At 36.4% G+C, this 21,776-nt stretch overlaps 1 protein-coding gene across 1 annotated transcript; it reads left to right on the top strand.

Moving 5' to 3' along the window:
* Positions 15,751-16,585, top strand: LOC18786626. Its single transcript, XM_007218417.2, has one exon. It carries the CDS (start codon positions 15,809-15,811, stop codon positions 16,367-16,369), a length of 561 nt encoding a protein of 186 aa, XP_007218479.1. The 5' UTR covers positions 15,751-15,808; the 3' UTR covers positions 16,370-16,585.

Raw genomic sequence — 21,776 nt, 5'->3', positions numbered from 1 at the left:
TTGCTGTATCACCACTTTCTCTCTCAGCTATAAGCAATTATATATATATATATACACAATATCAAACAAGAATATAAATATTATAAACAAACAAAAAATATTGGTTTAATAATATTTACATTTGTGGGGGGTGGGTCTGCATGAACATTTGCTTCGCTGTATTCAACCTTCCATTTCCTATTCTCTCTCTTTCTCTGTTCCACCCCTCTTGATATTGCTTGCTCTGTTTATGGCATTTGGTGGGTCTCTGAGATATGATACCTTGAGAGACTCTCTCTCTCTCTCTCTCTCTGTTCAACTTCAAAACCCTCTCTTTCTCTCTCTCTAAAGCTGCAGCTATTCTCTTAACCGAAAAAGTACAGGAAATGGGATTGTTTTTTGGTGGGCCAAAACTTTCTGGCACAACCTTCTAAATCTTTTCTTTGAAAATTATTAAGGGTAATCAATAATAATAAATTTGGACACTAATTAAATAAATGTGGGCACCTCTGTTTTTGTTAACAACACCCAGCTCTTCTTCCTAATTGGAGTCTCATGAAAACCCATTTTTGCCCACCATTCCATTTCTGCATCAATGCATGGACAGATTTATTTGCAGTCTATAATTCCACTTCCACTCTCTTGCTCTTTTGGCTTCCCATTTTGACAATTTTGGGTCCCCTTTTTTTATGGATCAAATATGGCAGAAGAAATAAGGGGCACCCCATGTCATTATTTATTCTTAATTTGGTGTTGAGTATCATTAAAAAGGATTTTATTATTTGTAAAATAATTACAATGATTAAAAAAAGAAGAAGAACCAGTGGTATGCGTGGTAAGCGGCGTCTATGATGGTCAAATGGGATATAAGAGAGAGAGAGAGAGAGAGAGAGAGGGTAATATAGTGGGGGTAATTAGATCCACCAGATATATAATTAAAACTCTGGAAACGAAATCATGACTGTCTTCTACCACACAACGGCTTTGGACTCTCGAAGAGATCGCGGTCAAACCTCTGTGTTTTTTTTTTTCTTTTTAATTTTTTTTAGTTGGGAACAAATACTTTATTTATTTAAGTTCATTTTTCTTCTCATGTTTGGTTTCACTGTCGGCTCTGTTGGCGGCTAGTTCTAATAAAGCTGTGGGCTTGAGAGAGAAGTGGGTGAGCTGAGCAAATATTTGATTGGGTAACATTCATGGCCATGCACATACACATTCACAGAGAGCTTAAGATGATAAGATCTTCAGTATCCTATAAAAGGAGCTAGAAAACGACATCTACTTGCCCCATTATTTGTTCATTGGAAAAGATTCTTGCTTTGCCTACTTAATTATCATCCAACTGCGTTACAGCTTGTGCATTGTCTATGATCGAGTAAATAGCTCTACGAACAAATTGATCGGATCAAATTGGGGGAATAGAAAGATTTGTACAAGTTATATCTTTCATCATCTTTTTGTGGAAAATTATTAGGCATAAATATGTTAGACACCTATAACTCGATTTATGAAATAGTGTCTCTCTTCAAAAAAATCATTATTTTTTTACCGCTGCACAAGAAAATATTTTCTTACAAATAAACAAGATATTAAAGAATTATCCATACATACAATTGTAATTATTGATACGGGCCTACTGATAACTTTTACCATTAAGCAATCACTAGATTTGTTGTGATATAAGAAAAATGTATTAGAAGCATGTGGTTTGTTGATTAATCAAATCGCTTTAGAAGTCAACAACGCATATATATACACCTAGCTAGCTGATGATGTTGATACAAGTGGCAATTTATTGCTTTGCTTGTTTGTGAGCTTAGGCCGGTTTCAACATGTAGTACTTGAAGTAGATCATGTTTGCTTAAATTCAATATATTGGAGATTTTGGGTGGTTTATTATATTATGTATTGTCATTGTGGATCACATGATTGTCACAATGCAAACAAACATTGACACCAGCTCTCGCTCGGGTAGGGAGTTTGATGTGAAGGATTTGGCAGCTGTAAGTCAAAAACTTGGGATCCAGGGGCGGATCTACACGAAGGCCTGCCGTGGTCCTGCCTTTCGTATTTTGTTCTCAATCCCGTGTAATGTATTACTATTCATATAATAATACGATTTCTTCAATTAACTTAGTGTTGATCTTCTAGTTGACGATGAGAAAGCTATGTGGAAGTGATTTTTAAAATTTTGGTCCCCCCACACTGAGAATCCTAACCTCGACCCTGTTGGGATCACAGCAGAAAGGGAAAAAAAATACTGCTGAGGAAATAAAGATGTCTATGCTGAAAAGGGTTACATGCTGCATTAAGAAATTATAGTGCCTCAGCACATGCAGGATTCAAAATGTGTTTCGACTCATGTTCTTGTTTGCTTGCAATTTGCAAACTATATCTTTTAATTTGAATCCTACCAAATGAAAAATATTAAACTAGCTAGTAACTTACACAAAGCCTTTGAATTGAAAATGATGCGCATGCATGTTCTCGGCAAAAAGATAGAGAAAAGTAAAACCACATGTTACCAACTAATTACCATAACATCTCACAGTTTTTAATTATTAGTATCCAGAGAAGTAAAAACCAGAAAGTAAAAAACAAAAACAGCCATAAAAATTCGAGTCAGAGAGGGAATGAAGAAGGTGACAAAGCTAGCTAGGCTGGCTTGAAGACAAGAAGCAAAGCAAGCCGAGCTGAGGAGATTGAGAAAACCCATGAAAAGAAAAAGAGAGAAAGGGAAGGGAAGGAGGAGGGCGGGGGCGGGCATGAGAAAATGTGGAGTGTGTCGTACTATCCACATGAAGGCTGCAAAACCAGGCAGGCAAGCAGCAACCCGTCAGAGCCAAAGCACATGCCTCTTGCCAGTGCCTTCCTTTCCATTATTATCCTCAAAACCCTAAACCCTCTTTAGGCAACTTGTGTATGAGGTATCAAATAAGCCATCATCAAATCCCAGCCTTTGGATTGCGCTTGCACACTCTTATTGGGGCATCCAACGGTGGAGAGACGAAGAAGACCTAGTCAAACGTAGGGTTTGTGAAATTTTTTGAGACAATTTTGTTGTCTTTTTGACTGTTTCCTTAACACATTGGGCATCTATATCATCGAGTATCAAGCTCATCAGAGCTTGGCATTCTCTCACTCAGTCGGCTCCTCCTTACAACGTGGCAAGGCAGAAATTCTGAGGTTCTGGCATGGCACGCACTGCACGAACCTCCTAATTTGTTTTCTTTAAAAAAAAAAAACAGAGAAAAAGAAAAAGAGACCCCACAAACAACTAACCCACTTTCTCCACCTTCCCATCCCCATCCCAACTCACATCATCACATGAATGTAATAGGAATTTTCTACTATACTTTTGTTTGTTTTTGTTTTTGTTTTGTTTTTGTTTTTATGTTTTTATGTTTTTATTTTTATTTTGCTAACATTGGATCCATGCCTTGTCATTCTTTGGGATTGCTATAGCGGCCCAGTAATGTTAGAAAAGATTTAAGTCTTGCACTTCTAGAAGATATGAAGAGCCTTGAAACCCAAGAAGGCAACAAAGAATGGGCATATCTGTTAATGAGGCCCAAATAAATATTAATGATTTTTTCACAATTAATCAAATTAGTCGTGAAAGAGTTCTTATAATATACGTTATCTTAAGACGAGGTCGCAAGAGGTTTGTAGTTCAAGTGGTTAAAAGTATTTATCTTTATCTCTTATGTTTTAGGTTTGACTTTCCACTCCCCTAATATCACTCTATAAAAAAACAAAACAAAATAAAAAACCTAGTTTTTTGCAAATTTCTTTTTTAAGAAAATTTGGGATAAGTCCAAAATGGAGAACATAAGTTAGGTTTAATCCTCGCATTTATTGTCATTGATATAAATTCTTTGACTTTTCTGCCAATTAGAATTACATTTCTTTTTTGTATTTTATGATGTAGATATATTATTAGTATTATTTTTATATAATCTAGTTGTTCCTATTATACCCCTGAAGTATAAATCGTGTAAAAATTAATTTATAGCACAATAATTAAGGCATCTACAATAATTATGTAGATATATTATTATTACTAGCCTCTCTGCACGCGCTTGTGAGAGGTTTTTTTAAAAAAAATAAGTAAATTTATTTTAGAATTAAAAAAGATAATGGGTAGTTGTGTTCCATAAAAATAGGATCCATTATCTGCTTTTTCTTTTTCTTTTAATTTTTTTAAATATGAAAAAGTGTGAATTTATCATATTATCCTCATTTAATTAATAATTTAAATTCTTAATGTTTGCATTAACTAAAGGCATTTTCTGGTATTTTGAATGTTTCACCATTCTCTGCCTTTTACTTTATATATAACTAGCCTCTCTGCACGCGCTTCTGCGCATGCGAGAGATTTTTTTTAGAAAATTTAAATTTATTTTAGAATTAAAAAAGATAATGGATAGTTGTGTTCCATAAAAATAGGATCCATTATCTGAATTTTCTTTTAATTTTTAATTTTTTTAATATGAAAAATTGTGAATTTACCATATTATCCTCATTTAATTAATAATTTTAATTCTTAATGTTTGCATTAACCAAGGGCATTTTCTGGTATTTTGAATGTTTCACCATTCTCTGCCTTTTGCTTTATATATATAGATTATAATATACTTTTTACATATATTATCCTATGGTGGTAAGTATATTGTCCTATTGCCCATTGCATGGGTATATATATTTGTGTGGGTTTGTGTGTGTGTGCATTTTTTCATATTTTCAATAATGTGTAATAGTATTTTATGTACCTTTTTTTATATAGGTAACATACAATTTTATTTGACTATTTTTGTATATGACTTATAGGTAGTCTTCTAATTTATGTTCCTAACTTATAAGTAACACAATTTATCACTAAATTTTTTTCATTGCTAATAATAACACTATTTACCTGCATGTTAAGTACATAATTTCATGTGGGTGCTTGTCTGATCGATTGGTATAATATGTGGGTCCTTACTTATCATTGATTAAAATAGGTAAATATTATCAAGAAAAGAATTCAAAATTTAAATTCTGAAATTTAATTATAAGGAAATAATGCATTAAATTTAGATTTTCAAAATGTTTTCCTTATTGACCTCAAAGGGTAAAATTGATACAACAAAAAAGTAATAAATGTCAAATGACTTACCTTTAAAACCAAAAACGCGTGGACTAAACTCAATGACAACTAATCGTTTTGGACATAGATCTAAGATACCCTTGTTTTTTTCTTAGCCTGAGACATGGATCATATGGTGAATAGATGCTAGCCAGAGATTTACTGGTTTTTCATAGTCTTGTCCAGCTAGTAGCAGTAGTAGTACTAATTGCACTTGCTATAGCTAGTGAATCTAAGTAAGGGAAGGCCTCTGGCTTTTTCCCCCTTTATACCTTCTAATTGAAGTCTCAAAGTCTCTATCTAACTTTAGTTCAAAGACTCCATTGATATATGTACATATCTACTATCAACAACTGAAATTTCAACTCATTTTATTCTATACATATCCATCTGTCTGATTTTGTTTTGGTTCAAACTGTACTATTGAAATGAAAACAAAGAAGATTTGCAACAAACTTTATATTTTTAGTAGCTTACAAACTATGCTCATGTTGTTCTTCTTTTCCTTCACAAATTGTGCTTAACATCCAATTGCTCCTTGCATATTTTGATACCTGATCACCATGATGCTCAGCGGCAGCAGCAACAATACAAGCAGTAAGCCTACCTTCCAAGCATTCTTGCAGGATCACCCGGCCTAGCTCCTCCGAATTTCGATCTTTCGCCATGTTCATCATGTCCACCTGCGCCATCAACTCCTTGAGTTGCGTGGTAGTCATTCTCACCTTAACACTCAAGCTGTTTGGTGATGTTCTGTGACGAATTTCTTTATGATCTTCACTTGGACGCACTAAATCTTTGTACCTCCCAACCCAATTCCCCATTTTTGCTCTCGAGCTCTAACCCTTGTAACAAATTATTAATTAAACCTTCCTATGAGTTTGAGTACAAACTAGTGGAAGTGGGAGTCTTTTTATATTTGTTTGAAAATTAAAGAAACATGATTCGCATTAAAAACACATTCCATGTCACCACAAGATATGCATGGTTTTTATTTTTTTCTCTGGGTGACGTACCTAGAAGAATAATAATAATATAGATACCAAAGCTATAGTCAATTAGCAACAGCACAACTTGGAAAATTGTATTGGTCTTTACGTATATAAATATACTTCTGGCTTCTAGCTAAATAATTATCAATTAATTTAGATTCTTTTTTTAGGATCTTTTCTGTTGAGAGAGGCGATAATATACTAAATTCACCATACACAACACAGATACTAGGACTCAAACCTATAATCTTGTCCAAAAGAGCAACTATTCCAAACTACTACATACACTAGTAGATCTTTTACAATTAATTTAGTAAATCACTGCAACATATGTCTCATGCGCGTGAAATGGTCCCACACGTCCTATGATTGAAGAATATTGACTGGGATTTAGTTTGACATTCTGTTTACGATTTCACACGTAAAATTAGAATATCTGCATCACATACAGAAAGAAATGGCACCGTAGGTTTGTTTAGGATGTGAATGGCTTTGTCTCAGGTCGACATACAATTTGTTGAAATTTTAGGTTGAAATTACAGATTATCAAATATGTTGCATGTGAACATTAAATAGATCAAATATTTACAAACAACGTGAATTTTAGTATTGTATGTATAGAAAACTGAATTTTAGATAAAATAGAAGTCCCTTTTTGGATCGTATTTGATTCACAATTCTTTTATTTTCGATCAAATCATAATTAATTCACAGACCCATCTAAGTGTGAAAGTTTTAATTCAAAAGACGTCACTGTAATTTAAGAAAAAACCCATCTAAGCTTCACAAGTAGCTGCTGCACTGCATGCTTGCTTGTTGAACCTCGTTTCTAGATGTTTATTTTAGTGTTTGTGATCAGTTTTTATTTGGTGAGTCGCTTCTAAATTCTAATAATTGTTTGCTTTATTTGCAAATTAATATCTATTGGAAACGGTGTGCCAAAGCAAGATAAAACCTCAGGCATCTACATGAACCAGCTATGCTTTTGGCACACGTATTGGTGGTCAGAGACACAGCCGGATCCACACTCAATCCGTCCAACCCAAATATAAGTTGTTTAAACGAAAATTAATTTTTTTAATCTTCTAAAAATGGGAATTCAATTCTAATGTTACCGAAGAGATACCTGTTTGAGAGTGCTTTTGGAATGACTAAAAGCGCTTTCTCACAATCAAACACGCTTCTAAATGCATGCATGTCAACTACCAATAAAAAGATCCATTGATTTGTCTCCATAGTTTGCTTGCTAATCCAAACTCACATAAGTTGAAGCAAAAAGTAAAAAGGCACTCCTCAAGTTTTTCCCACAAGTGATATATACTCTCTCAATAACTGATAATCATAAATAATAATAATAATAATAATCGTAACAGTACTTATTTTACTTCTAGTAGCTTAATTTACGAACTATGATCATGAATGGTGCTCAACTTCCAACCCCTTGCATGTTGCTCATGATTCTCAGCAGCAGCAACAACACGAGCGCAGGACCTACCTTCCAAGCATTCCCGGAGGATCAAGCGGCCTAGCTCCGAATTCGAATTGGGGATTTTGGTCGCGTCCACCTCCGCCATCAACTCCTTGAATTGCTTGGCAGTCATACGAACCTTAATTCTCAGACTGTTTGATGACGATGACGATGAAGTTCTATGTCTTGCTTGATCTTCAGTTGGGTGAACACCTTTGTACCTCCCAACCCAATTTCCCATTTTCCCTTTGAAGCTAGCGCTCTAACATTCCTTTCTATCAATCCCTCTTTGTGGGCGTGGATACAAATGACTGAAAAGAATCCGTACGTACATATGTATCGCTTAGAATTGGTTGGCCAGGCAACGTTTTCATTAAATACACACATCTATTTTCACCACAAGAAATGTATGGTTTATATTAGAACAAGTTCTTCGTCAAGGATCAATAGCAGCAGCCGCACGACTTGGGAATTAAATTGAGATATTTAGTCATATACCCATTCTTAGCACTAAAATTATAAACAAATCCTACACTATTTAATTTCTATAAACAAACCCAAAAAAAACTCAAAAAATAAAAACTGGCCATATTGAATTTAATTTTGATTATTAAATTACTTTGATGTCCTATTAAGTATTTTGGGCTTTTTTATGAGGTTTTGGGGTTGGGTTTGTTTTAAGAAATCAATAGCAGTTTTATAATTTAAAAGAAGTTAAAAGCCTTTTTGTTATGTTGTAAATGGGCTTTGGGTGTGTTTCTAAAGTCCATTTCATATCAGGGTTTTTTTTATATAATTTGGGCTCTGTTGAGTATAATAGTGAATCTCCCAATTTAATTTGTGTTAGTCTTTTTATTCTGGCTTTATTCTAATTAATGTGTCATCGTCCTATTATTCATTGACTATTAGTTATAATTACTGTGGCATGTAATCATGCCTTTTGACAAAAGAAAAGGAAAAAAAAATTTGATGCAGGACAATTAGAGGAGCAGTTCATGGAATGGAACCGCAATAGGCGTTGATTAAGTTGAATTGGGAAAATACCATAGGAAACTTCTAAAACAAACCACCATTTGTTAACGAGTTACATAAAACTCTGCGGTAGCAGTTTAGATATGACAGAAATCATAGAGCCCATGGAATGGATCAACGTCAAGATTAGTAAGGATCCATGGCGGCTCATCTCTGGTCAATTAGATTGATGGGCACACAGAACTACATTTCAAGTTGACATGGAGATGGAGGGGAGGGAACTTAGTCAATCAACCAATACTCATCTACAATAATAATTGAGAGTTTCCGTTTGCTATAGCTAAATGCAAAGTTTAATTGTATAAATAATATTAAAAATAATAGCCGTCGGCTTTGGTATGCCTTGATCCTGAAATGAGGTAGCCTCCCTTCTCCCTAAACATTTTTTAACCAAAAAAATAATAATAATAGCCATCAAAATATTCCTATGAAATACAAAATCTTGTGTGAATATTATATCCAGGATTTCCAAGTTATTTATAATACCAAACAAAGAACATCTAAGATTCGATATCACATTCACATTGAAGGTGCACAATCAACTATCTAAACCAAAAAATAAAAAATGGAAACTCAACCTAGAAGGCTATGCAAAGAACGCAAGAAAGGAAAAGGAAGCGTATGCTTAGGGAAACGGATATGATATAATCGTGGCAAAATAGGCTAAATGCATGCACCTCACCAGAGTTTGCTTGGTAATATGAAAATTACTCACATGAATTCAAGAAAAATAAAAGTATTCCAGAAATCCAGTATCTCTGGATCTACTTCAACAATATCCCACAATTCCGATCTAAATTCTATGTGAAGTAAAACCATGGATATGCACTATCAATAACTGAAAGGATACTCTTGCCTCCTTTCTTGAAAAAGAGATATTCCTCATTCCTGCAAATCACCGTTTAACATAAGTGTAAAAATAATTCATCTAAAATACAAAATAAAAAACTTCTATACGCATGTTAAACTGTTATTAGCATTAGCGTACAATTATTTTCCTAGCTGAAAACAAAAATAATGTTGCAACATTTATTTTACTCACATGAAAACAATGCAAGTATTCTACATTTTTAATGAGTTCTTATTACAAAATATGCCCATGTTCTTCTCCTCCTCCTTCACAAATGGTGCTTAACTTCCAACCACTTCCATATTTTGATACCTGATCACGATTCCCAAAAACAGCAGCAACAACACGAACTGGCGGCAAGCCTACCTTCCAAGCAATCTTGGAGGATCACGAAGCCTAGCTCTGAATCGGGGCCTTTGGTTATGTGCAGTTCCGCCATCAACTCCTCCAGTTGCTTGCTAGTCATACGCACCTTGATTCTCACTGTTTGTTGACGTTTTGTTTTTACTTCCTTGATCCTCAATTTGGTGCAACCCTTTGTCCCTTCCCACCCAATTTTTCATTTTCCCTATAAAGCTCCAATCCTTCTATCAGTCCGTCGCCAAATTTGTGCATATACTTACCATGCATATACCTGTTTTACCTTCTTTTTTTTTTAAAAAAAATTTTATTATTTAATTTGGGGATTTAATTTCTGGGGATTTGTTTGATTCAGGTTTAATCGGGCCCAGTCAATTAACCTACTCTAATACCATGTTCAAATTTTAAAGAGACGGACTTGCACCTCACTACTAGCAACATCGATAATATTAGTAGTTAAACCATTCACTATATTATGTATTTAATTTTGTCAAGTTTTCGATGTGAGACTTCATATTCTTCAACAACAACGACTTGAAAATTAATTAATCTGTGTTGGTCTTTTTATATTGGGATTTATTGCAGTTATCATCCTCATATTATTCATTGACTTTTTTTTAATCATTGTAATATGTCTCCTTCATTTTAACAAAACAAAACAAAAAATCAATTATAATAATTTTTTTATGACTAATTTAACATAAATTCAAAATATTTCATTGAATCATTGATAAAAAGATTTGGCGTACTAATTTCGGGATTGGGCACAATATCAAAAATATTTTAGAAGCACATATTCCCCTAGGGGAGCGATTGGGTCGTGGACATAAGGGTCTTCATGACACAATCAATAATTCAGACTTAACCATAACTAAAAAAACAAGGGTTCAGGCAATTTTGCCCCCTTCATTTTGGCTTAAGTAAAGGGTATTTTTTGCCAAAGTTAGGAAGGGGGAGGAGGAAAAACTCACATACATGGGGACCACGAGAGTTTGAATCTAAGATCACTTAAAAACACACCAAAGACCTGGATTAATCCAACTAACACCCCGTTATTCATAATCAATTTTCATATTGAAGTTATATATTTTGAGTAAAGATTATAACATATATATCATATTGGTCTTCAATATAGGCTACAGAAAATGCCAATTTGTTGAGTGTTGATACCAGAATCAGCGATCAATAAGAGCTGAATACGTGGATAAATCCGATCATCGGCAGGGAAGCCCTCGGCACCCAAGGCGTGCCAATTGCAGCATAAAAGCACAAGTGCCGACCGGACACGTGACGTATCCATAACGAAGATCCACAGTCCCACATCGAAATTCTACACAATCCGCACACCTCCCAAGATTTATAAAGGGAGCACAATTCCCCAAAATGGAGGTAATCCGAACTTTCGACATATTACCTTTAGACTTGTTAAATCACTTGCCTAATCCGTACTTACTTAAGCATCGGAGAGCCTTCGGCTGGTACCACACCAGTACCTAAAGGTCTTACTGAGCGTTCGTTGTCTTGCAGATCACATGCTCTACCGAGACCCGAAGCATACCGAAAGCCCAATATCACTAAGTTGAGCCCAAAACTGCCGAACCACTTTTTTGCATCAACAATTTGGCGTCGTCTGTGGGAAGCGATATGAATCGACCCATTATCCCTAGTCGCATGGGGACCTCTTCAGTATCTGTATTCTTGCCCAAGGAAGGATTACCATTCGGAAGGCAGAGTGGAGCTAGCCCAGCGCTACCCCTTACATTCCCTTTGGCAGCTCATCTGTAATACAAATGACTGCTGAAGCCGAACTTTTGGCCCAAATCACTTCCCTTTGGCAGGATATGGCTAAACTACAGGAGCATAACAACCTCCTTTCATCCAAAGTAGATGAAACCCAAAAGTTGCTAAACCAGCAGCAAACGCAAAACATTCAGACTACTCAGTCGTCCCAGAGCCTGCGAACTCCGAGTCGGCAGAGGAAAGATAAGAAGGGGACAAAGGCAACGCCTGCACCCTCCAAACAGCTAGTAATCCTGGCACCTAAAGACAAGCCCCACGTACCAAAGAAGGTTTACTCCGATTGCCGCCATCGGATTAACGATAGGGAAGCCAAAAGGTAAAAATCTCCAATCATGATTAATGCACACCCCAGAGACTCACGAATGAGGGTTTTAGGAAATAAATCCCCCATCCGGAAGGTGCGGGGTCTAGAATCCATGGCAGAATCCGACCACGAGTATGTCCCTTCCCAAACACGAGAATCGACCTACTGTTTGGCAACGTCGACACGATATTCCGAAGTCAACCTAAGGAGGTCGCAAAGGTAGTTGTAGGACTTCAAATCCGAAGAAGTCCCCAGTCGAGACTCGGTCATCCGACTCATTTTCCAGAAAGTTCAGAAGATGGAGGATGACTGAACTCGCTCACAGGAGCCCGACTTGGGGAAGCTTCGACCGGGACCATTCACCTACCTTATCAAGCATTCCAGGCAGGGTCGGGATGTACAACCACTTCGCATACCGTTCTACATCGAGGTAGAAGATCCCCTAACACATCTCCACTCCTTCCAATCGGCCATAGGATGCAAAGGTCTCAGCGACGAGGGGCAATTCCTGCTATTCCCATCAGCGCTTACCGGAGCGACCTTGAATTGGTTCTACCGTTTTGAACCAAGGACGATAGACTCATTCGACGAGTTAAAGCAGATTTTTCTCAATCATTTTATGATCCAGACAGACCGTCTATACTCTGCCGATGATCTGTACACAATTCGGCAAAGGGAGAACGAGCTTTTAAGGGAATACGCTGCGCGTTTTAGTCATGAGTACTTAAGGTGTCCGGAAACGGATGACAGGGTAGCCTACGGCGCCTTCAAGAGTGGTCTTCGGTCCTCACACTTTCAGTACCTAGTGCACAGTAGTAACTGGTGCACCTATTACGAGCTAATGAAGCACGCAGCAATCCACGCTAAGGCTGAATACTTCAACTTAAAGTCCCGGCCCTCGGCTCGGCAGGAAGAGCCGGCTCTGAAGAGTTATTCGACGCAGGGATCACCATATGCCCCGGTCAAAAGAATCGATAAGTATTCGACAGGTCACAAACAAAAAGACAACCATGACGCTCGGCAAGGGCACTCAAAGAAGGGAAAGGGGAAATACAGTCGCAACAAGCATCGGGCGCCCTTACCGAATCAAGACCGTAGTCAGGAAGTCTTCACCTTGCTAAATACCACTTAAGAGGCTGTTTTAATGAACGAACATGAGATAATACCAAAGCTCGTCAACCGGAAACCCAATCGGCAGGACCATCGGAACACTGGCAAATTCTGCCGATACCACCAGCACAATAGCCATAATATCGAAGAATGCATAAGCCTGAGGAAAATCGTCAAACCTTTGATTCGGGAAGGAAAACTGGATCAATATATTGCCAGACCACCGCAAGCGCCAGTACCAAAAGCGAATCGACAAATCAACATGATTAGCATCATCAGCGGTGGCCCCACTCTGGTGAGGTTATCCAATCGTTCGATGAAGCAATATGTTCGGGCCGCCCATTACCCACAAGTCTTCTGCATAGAGGTTAATTGGCATTGCAAAACGCCGAAGGTTCGATGGGAACCCATCACATTTTGCGAGGAAGAGGAAGAGGGGATCCTCTACCCCCACAATGACCCGATGATCATCCGAGCTGAAATCGCCGACTGCTACGTAGGGCGGGTGCTGATCGACACGGGAAGTTCGATAAACGTAATCTTTGCCGATGCCTTCAGAGGAATGGGAATAGATGATAGCCAGGTCAATCGGCAGCTAACGCCCCTACTCAATTTCTCCGGGGACCTGGTCCAGCCAGTCGGCAGTATTAGTCTACCCATCGCCTTCGGCGTCGCCCCACGAAAAATGATGATCTATGACCAATTTCTCATTGTCGACTGCCCAACGGCATATAACGTCATAGTAGGATGAACGACACTCACTAGAATCAGGGCACACCTATCCCCCCACATAGTGCTGATGAAATTCACGGGTATGGTCCGAGGAGACCAACTCAGTGCACAAACATGCTATACGACAGCGCTAAAATTGATAGCTTTCAAATCTCCGAGGGAGACCATGTCGGTCCAAGGGGCGCCGAACGGTAATGATCACATTGAAGACCAAAATGACAAGTTACAATTTCTGAAGTAGGTCTAAGTACACTTGAATAATAATGGTTGGAGGAAATTTCTAAGATATATATACCAATCTTTTTGTCTTATTTTTGTTTTGTTTTTTAGAGTTGGAGGTCTATTCCCTTTCTATTTATGATTTTAATGTATAAGAGAACCACAAGTTAAAGATTAACTAGTATAACTCATTAAAAAAAAAGGTGAAAAAAAATATAACTTGGGTAAATCATCCCAATCCACGCTTTGAAACTTCAAAATATTTAAAATATTTTGCCACCCCTAGGTTAAATCATTACCATGCCGTTATCTGCATAAAAAGTCATTTGATGGCCATGTAATGATCCCTTGTTTCAAAATTGAAATTACTGCCTCTTCAAAGTGACCTGGGCAGGCAAGGTCTCCACTTGCTACATATATTATGCAAGCCCACATGAATTCATGTTTTGAGTTGTGTCTGAGATCCTTTGAATTGGGCAACCCGTGCTGAGCAGAGTAAAGTAAGCTTAGCTAGCTAGGTGCAATCACAGCTCAGCTAAAAGAGGGGCATAACATAATTAGTGTTTTCTTTGTTGTTGTTATTGTCACTAAAAAACACCACCCTTTGTAGGAAATGATGTCTTTCTCACCCCCTAGCTAGCATTTTAAGTTTAGGCATCTTGTGCTGAAATTGAATCCCAAATTAACATAAATCTCACCTTAAGTTTTTGGCCAAAACTCCCATTCCACTTTCTTTTTGGCTGCTTGCTTAGAATACCAAACCACTTAAAAGTTATAATGCAATCATCACCAAGGAAAACCAAATTTCAAAATGCAATTGAGTGAAAACCGAAAGCTGTATGTGCATGGTGGTGGACAAAAAAAGCCTTCTATCTAACTGGATCAACTTATATCACGCGTCGAATCAAAGAAACCGATAAGAATTAATGCCACCAATTACATTGCTGCTGACCAAATGTACTCTAACGGTTAAGTAAGGAGAAACACTTGTGTGCAACGGGAATAACACTGTTTTTTTATTTTTGATCAGTTACGTTATGTCACGCGCGATAACTTTTCTATTTGATATAACGTGATTGGTCGGAAATAACAAAACAGTGCTATCTCCGTTTTATATAAGGTTTTCTACTATAAATCAAAGTGCATGAAATTTTTTTTCTAGTTCAGAAGATGAGATAGGGTTTTCTCACACATTGACAATGTCTTATTAGAGTACTCAAACTTTAGATTATGAATCTACAAATTAAAGTCATTTTCCACTAAGTTAGATTTCGTTAATGCAGAAACTGTTCATCGCACAACGATGTCGTCTTCAGGCTAGCGTATGATAAACTGGCGTAGGGCCTACAGCCTCCCATCGTGGGATGCAAATGATAAAAGTAGAGATCGAGAGGTACAGAGTCTACAGTACACATGCTGGGGGGAGGGGGGGGGGTGCTTCACCATGAGTTAACCCACCGCCAAGATGGTCAATTTGTCAAAATTCTCCCCAAACGTTGACCCTCGCATGCCAACAATTACAACACAACAAGTACCTCAATATTACTCCAACGAATACATACAAGTTTTGTTTTCACTAAAAAGCCATATGGCCCACATCAACTCAATGACACGATTCGTTTCTTTGTGTGATGAAATAGTATTGATTAAACTAATTAATGACCAATTAAGCACCAAATATTGTCCCTACAAGAAAAAAAGTTGCCTTTTTGGATTGTAAAGAAATTAAAGCATTCTTGTGTCGGCTGTCGACCTAATTAATTAAAAACCCTCAAAAAAATTAACCACCCTATATCCCAAAAAAATCCTCCTTCTATACACATTCACATATGAGATGGGAAATTGTGTGTTCAAAGGGTTTGGAGAGGCAGAGGAGATGGTGAAGGTGGTGACTTCCAGCGGGGGAATAATGGAGCTCTATGCCCCAATCACAGCCAACGCCATAACCACCGAGTTCCCAGGCCACGCCATCTTCAAATCCCGCGACCTCTTCGCCCAACCTCTCCTCCACAACGAAGAGCTTCATCCCAAAGAGCTCTACTATCTCCTCCCTCTCAACCCCTACAAGTCCACCCCGAAAGACCACGAAAACATCAACGTAAACCCCAACGGCGCCGTTTCTACGCCGTACCGCATGTCGTGCGACAGCCAAGGGTTGCTTAGGAAGAGGGCAGACCCCGAAGTGTTTCCGAGGTACAATAGTAGCGGGGTTTGGAAGGTGAAGCTTGTAATAAGCCCGGAGCAGCTGTCGGAGATTTTGTCGCAGGAGGCTCGCACTGAGGCTTTGATTGAGAGTGTGAGGACGGTGGCCAAGTGCGGCACCGGAGGGAACTCGTCGGCGGCGGGTTCGGATCAGTGGAGTGTGTCTAGCAGTTGGAAGGAGTCGGCATCATGAAAAAAAGTATGGTCATGTAGATATAATATATAATTAATGTAATGTTGAGATCAGATATTTAGAGCCCCCCCTTTTTATTTATTTATTTATTTTATGTTTCAATCTTTTGGGTTGTTTCTTTTCTCGATTTGTTGCATTGTGTATGAATTATGAAAGGGCCATGCATATGAAATGTTTCCTTAATCAGTGTAGATTTATTGGTTTTTTTAGTATTTATAATATTTTCTTGATAAACCATTAGGTTTAAATGGTTACACTTTTCTACTTTCCCTTTGTTTGTGTTCTTTGATTAGTTAATTAGTGTAAACCCCGTTAATGTTAATGAGAAAAACTTTAAGAATCCAATTATAGAAAAGAACTCATCATTTATGTATTGATAATTAGTGCAATAATAGTTGGGTCCATGTGTTTTTTGTTCTTCGAAACATTGCTTTAACTTCCTTGATGCATGGAAGGGAGTGGAAGGGAGTTTGAATGACTTATTATTTTCAGGTTTTCTCAAAGCATTTATGCAATGGTTTGTAACTCAACTGTTTAAGATAATTATCATGCACGCACTTAATTGAGGTTCTTAATAGAATCTTTATTTTTTAATATCGCTTGTGTAAACAAACAAAAAACAAACATCACGAGTATAGTTAGAAGTTAACAAAAATGAAAAGGAGGAAAAATTAATTGAGTTAGAACATCAATTGATGGTTATTGTCATTTCCCTTTGCAATACATTGGACAAGACCTATATATTAATGCTCTTTTTCCCACACAATCAACCCATCATTTGACCAATTAATAAACAATATATGTTGTTAGCTGAGCAGATGAGAAGGACTGCCTCACTTCAACAAGTTTGTTTACATTTCATCTACCCGTCCTTCTCAAACAAAAACACCTCGTCAATAAGCATTTCTTATATCAATGACGCTCTTTGTATTACTTTTAACTAATCACTTTGCGGATCACATCTCTAATAAAAGTGGACTCCATCAATATATGTGGTATTCATTTGTATTAAAAACGTGATCAGCATATGATCAATAAAAGTGATACAAATAGCAATGCCCTTCTTGTACAGGGAGGATGTTTTTTATTTGGGGTCAAGGGACTATATAAGGGGGATAAATTTTGAAGAAATAAAAAGTATTAGTTAGGTAGGCTAACTACGTGGGCCGTATTTCTTTTTCTGATCAGTAGGGTCCTATGGGCTTCCACAAACTGCTTTGTAATGAGATGGACCAACAAGAATTGAGCCCGACCACTTCTCGTAAACCTTGGGCTTTCAAGGTTCTTGCCAACCTTATTTTTTGTTTACAATTAGACGTTCTCTTCTAATACATTTTAAGAAAAAAAAAAAATTATATCTTTACTCAATGACAAATTATTATATGGTACTAAAACATCGTCACGTTAAATAATCAACTCACATAATGAGTTATATTTCAGTGTGTAATATTACTACATAAAAGCATGTATTATAGCGTAATAGGTTTTTCTAATGCATAAAAACATGTTTTTAAAAAAAAAAGAAAAGGGAAAGAGGTTTTTCTAATGCAACACATTGAGTCCATTACCTATGTTTTACAGAAACGGACACAAAAACGCGACATGACGACACCGAAAATCTCAAAAAATTAAAATACTGACACGGTTAGGACACGACAATTAAAATAATAATAAATTTTAATAAAATTCTAATAGTATATATATATTAAAAATAATACATACTCAATACTTCAATGTCATAATATAATAAAACAAAACAAAGTACTTATATTCTCATTTATACATAATAATTAATACACCACAAATTTTATTTTATTTTATTTTTTTTTTGTTGAAAGGAGGCCTCATTTGAATTAGCATTACTCATCATTCCCTAAACAAAATAAAGCACTATACACATATTTATTCACACATAAAACGATGTCCCACCTCATAAAATAAGAATTGGCTTAGCATAAAAAATAGAAATAAAAAAGAAACAAAATGAATGAATTACCCACTCAAAAAGATGCTTCTCGCACGACCAAATTGTTATCAATTTAGTCAACCAAAAATATCAGCTCCGCTACAAAGGAACAAAGAAAAAAATATATTTAAACAAAAAATCGAAGCCATAAATATGATAAAACTGAGATATGTGGAGAGGGAGAGAAGAAAAGCTGAATTTTTTTTTCATGAAAGATCCGGCTGGTTGGGAGAGAAGAAAAGCCTACTTTTTAAAACTATTTCAAAAATTATGAGTTTTTGTTTTAAAATTTTCAAAATAGTTCATATCGTATCTTGACTTCAGTTGACCGTGTCCAAAAGTGTCTTGATTGTGTCCAAAAAGTATCTTGACCGTTGACCTATGTCCAAACCGTATCCAAAGCATATCTGTCTGTCCAAGCCGTGTTCAAAGTGTGTCTACATGTCCGCGCGTCAAACACTCCAACACTTTGGCCTAATGGAATGTCGTCGGTGCTACACAGTCCATCACCAATTCAGGCAAAGGATCGGAAATAGAAACCATTTTGAGATCTGCCAATCAGTGAAAGCTACTTTGTCAACGTAGCATTGTCACAGAATCTGGTTCAATTGCTTCTTTTCAAATATGCAAAAATATCTCATTTTCATGGAATTTTAATAGTAGTTGTCAAGGAAAGTTGATTGAAGTCGATTTCAAAAACTTCTTTACAAGATTCTCCTTACATCTAATTGCATAATGTAAAGTGAGTAGAAAATCAATTGGTAATTTTGTTTTCAAGATGTTTTTGTCGGGAATATATGCTTTACAAGTTCTTATCCATTCACAGTTTTTTTTTTTTTTTTTTTAAAAAAGGTATCAATGTGGGGTTAAAAAGGGTTCCTGATCACATAAAGTGATCGAGGCTTACGTTTAAGGGGTAATTAACTCATCATAATCCGTGTTCAATAGGATACATGGACATATCAAGTATTAAAATGTCACAATTAGTTATGCTAATTGCATTGATTTTAGCAAGTGACCCTTTGATGAGTGAAAAAGGAAAGGTGAAAAAGCTGAAAGAGAATAAAGAGTTGCTATTCTTATATGATATAACAATAAGGTCAAAGTGCCAGTGGTTTGAAATTAATCAAAGGGTAAACAAAATTAAAAAGAAAAAGAAAAAGAAGAAACAAAAGAGGAGGCTTATACAATTATTTTCTTCTTTTTTTTAAAGGAAAAAGTGTCAAACAATCCTTGTATCTTATTAATTCCATCACATTTGTGTTGTGCAACTTAATTGTATAATCGAAACCGTCTAATTTCTTGCCACCATCTAAACATAGTTTTTACACGTACAGAAAAATCAAACTAAATTGAAAATCGTACATATACATAATTTTAACGGCCACTAGTTAATTTGGTATGATGTTTGTAATCCGCGATCACCATCTTATCGAATGCCCATCAGTCGGGAAATGGTTTCTTATCCGGAAAGGCAAAAAAGAGAGTTATCTTGTGCACCAACCGTCCGACCGGCTGGGCTAGCTTTCTTGAAAATATAACCATGCATGCATGCATGTTTAAAACATGGGGAGAAAAAAGAAGTCAAAACTTCAGTATAAATTAATGTAATTTTAAATGAAATGAAATAAATGAGAATGTAGATATATATATATGGAAAATGTTAGTCTTACCACATTTTTATACCATAATGTTTATCACCTCTCTAATAAAGGTGGGCTCCATCTCTATTAGAGATGTGGTATACAATATAGTATAAAAATATCATAAGCCTAGCAGTACTCTTTTATATTGGTAGCCTCGAGCCTAAAGTAATATTCATCTCTTTCTGGACCTTGTCTATTCTTACTATAATGCAAACATGAACTTGGCTGCACTTGGATTTGTCGCGATGTTTACATATGTAATACAAATTTGTCAATGTCATTTTCAGGGTTCTGTTTCCCCGTCAATATTGTGATTTGTGCAAGAAATAATTGGTGGTGTGGTACCCCTCTAGGCACTCTTTTGTTGCATACAATTTTGATCCAGGGGACCCTCTAGACTCAACAAAACAGTATATTCCTACCGCATGCTCAAAATCCATGCAATATTATGTAAATGTCCAACTACACCAACTTTATTATTATTGGTAGCTAGTTCTTTAATTCCATCTCTCTATATCGAACAAAATGACTAGTATATCTGTGAGTGTGAATGGAGAATGCAAAGTTCCCCCTGGCTTCAGATTTCAACCAACCGAAGAGGAGCTCTTGCTATATTACCTGAGGAAGAGGGTCTCATGTGAGAAGATCGATCTAGACATAATTTGTGACATTGATATCAATAAGTTTGAGCCATGGGACATTCAAGGTACGTAATGCATGTATATATGTTCATTTTCATTTGATTTAGAGGTAAACAACCCAAGTTTTGTGTACGTAGCAGAAAAATGCAAAATAGGAAGCATGCCTCAAAACGACTGCTACTTCTTTAGCCACAAGGACAAGAAGTACGCGAGTGGGACGTGAACGAATCGGGCAACCACTGCTGGGTTTTGGAAGGCCACAAGGCGTGACAAGGTCATATACGGCAACGGCAGGCGAATTGGGTTTAGGAAAACTCGTGTTCTACAATGGCCGAGCTCCAAATGGAGAAAGATCTGATTGGCTCATGCACGAATATAGACTCCTCATTGAGCTTGAGGAAACCAATTTTGATAACAAAATTGTAAGCATTTTCGTCTTTCTAATTGCTTGATGAAAAACTATTATTGTAATAACTATCATTACTAACTTGAATCTATTGAAATAATCTCGCTTCTTATGTTTTATTATGAGAGAATCTTAAATGTTGTCAGATTATGAATCTAAATAATTGATCAAGTTAATTCTTAATCGGAATAGATTGAGGTTTGAGGTTTGGGTTTGTCATAATTTTAAATTTTGGGCATGACTGCTAAAGACCATTTTCAGGGCCGACTGTTTAAGATGAGTCCAATTCATACTTTAGAATTCTTCCTTGATAAGTTCTTCACAAGTCACCCACTAAATGTTAAAACACGTACGCAATTAGGATACGGAAAGCTATAAGAGAGAGAGGTTAACGGTGTTATGTATTAACTAGGTTCTCTAATTCAATAAGAATAAGGATTGTGTTTTCTTGACAACTAAAACTTCTGAAGCTCCAGATTTTTAAGCTACTTGGATTTGGATTCCTTTCTTCTTTCCAACTAAATAACTTATGGGAATGATAAAACCCATTGTAATTAATTAGGATCATATGTACTACAGTTGTTATTTCAAATGGCTATATTAAGTTGGGGAACGATCAAAATATAGCTTAATTAGGATAAGTAATTAGAAATATGCATTAATTGTAATAGAAAATTAGTTAAATACCCATTCCTAGACATAGTTCTATAAAGAAACCCTATATCATTTAAGGTATATAAACACACCC

Source organism: Prunus persica, chromosome G2 (genome assembly GCF_000346465.2).
Source record: "Prunus persica cultivar Lovell chromosome G2, Prunus_persica_NCBIv2, whole genome shotgun sequence".
Classification (NCBI taxonomy): domain Eukaryota; kingdom Viridiplantae; phylum Streptophyta; class Magnoliopsida; order Rosales; family Rosaceae; genus Prunus; species Prunus persica.
Note: the sequence above shows the minus strand (reverse complement) of the source record. Positions and strands in the feature narration are given on the sequence as shown.

Coding starts and splice junctions, on each gene's coding strand:
- LOC18786626 (XM_007218417.2), top strand. CDS start 15,809: ATGGGAAATTGTGTGTTCAAAGGGTTTGGAGAGGCAGAGGAGATGGTG.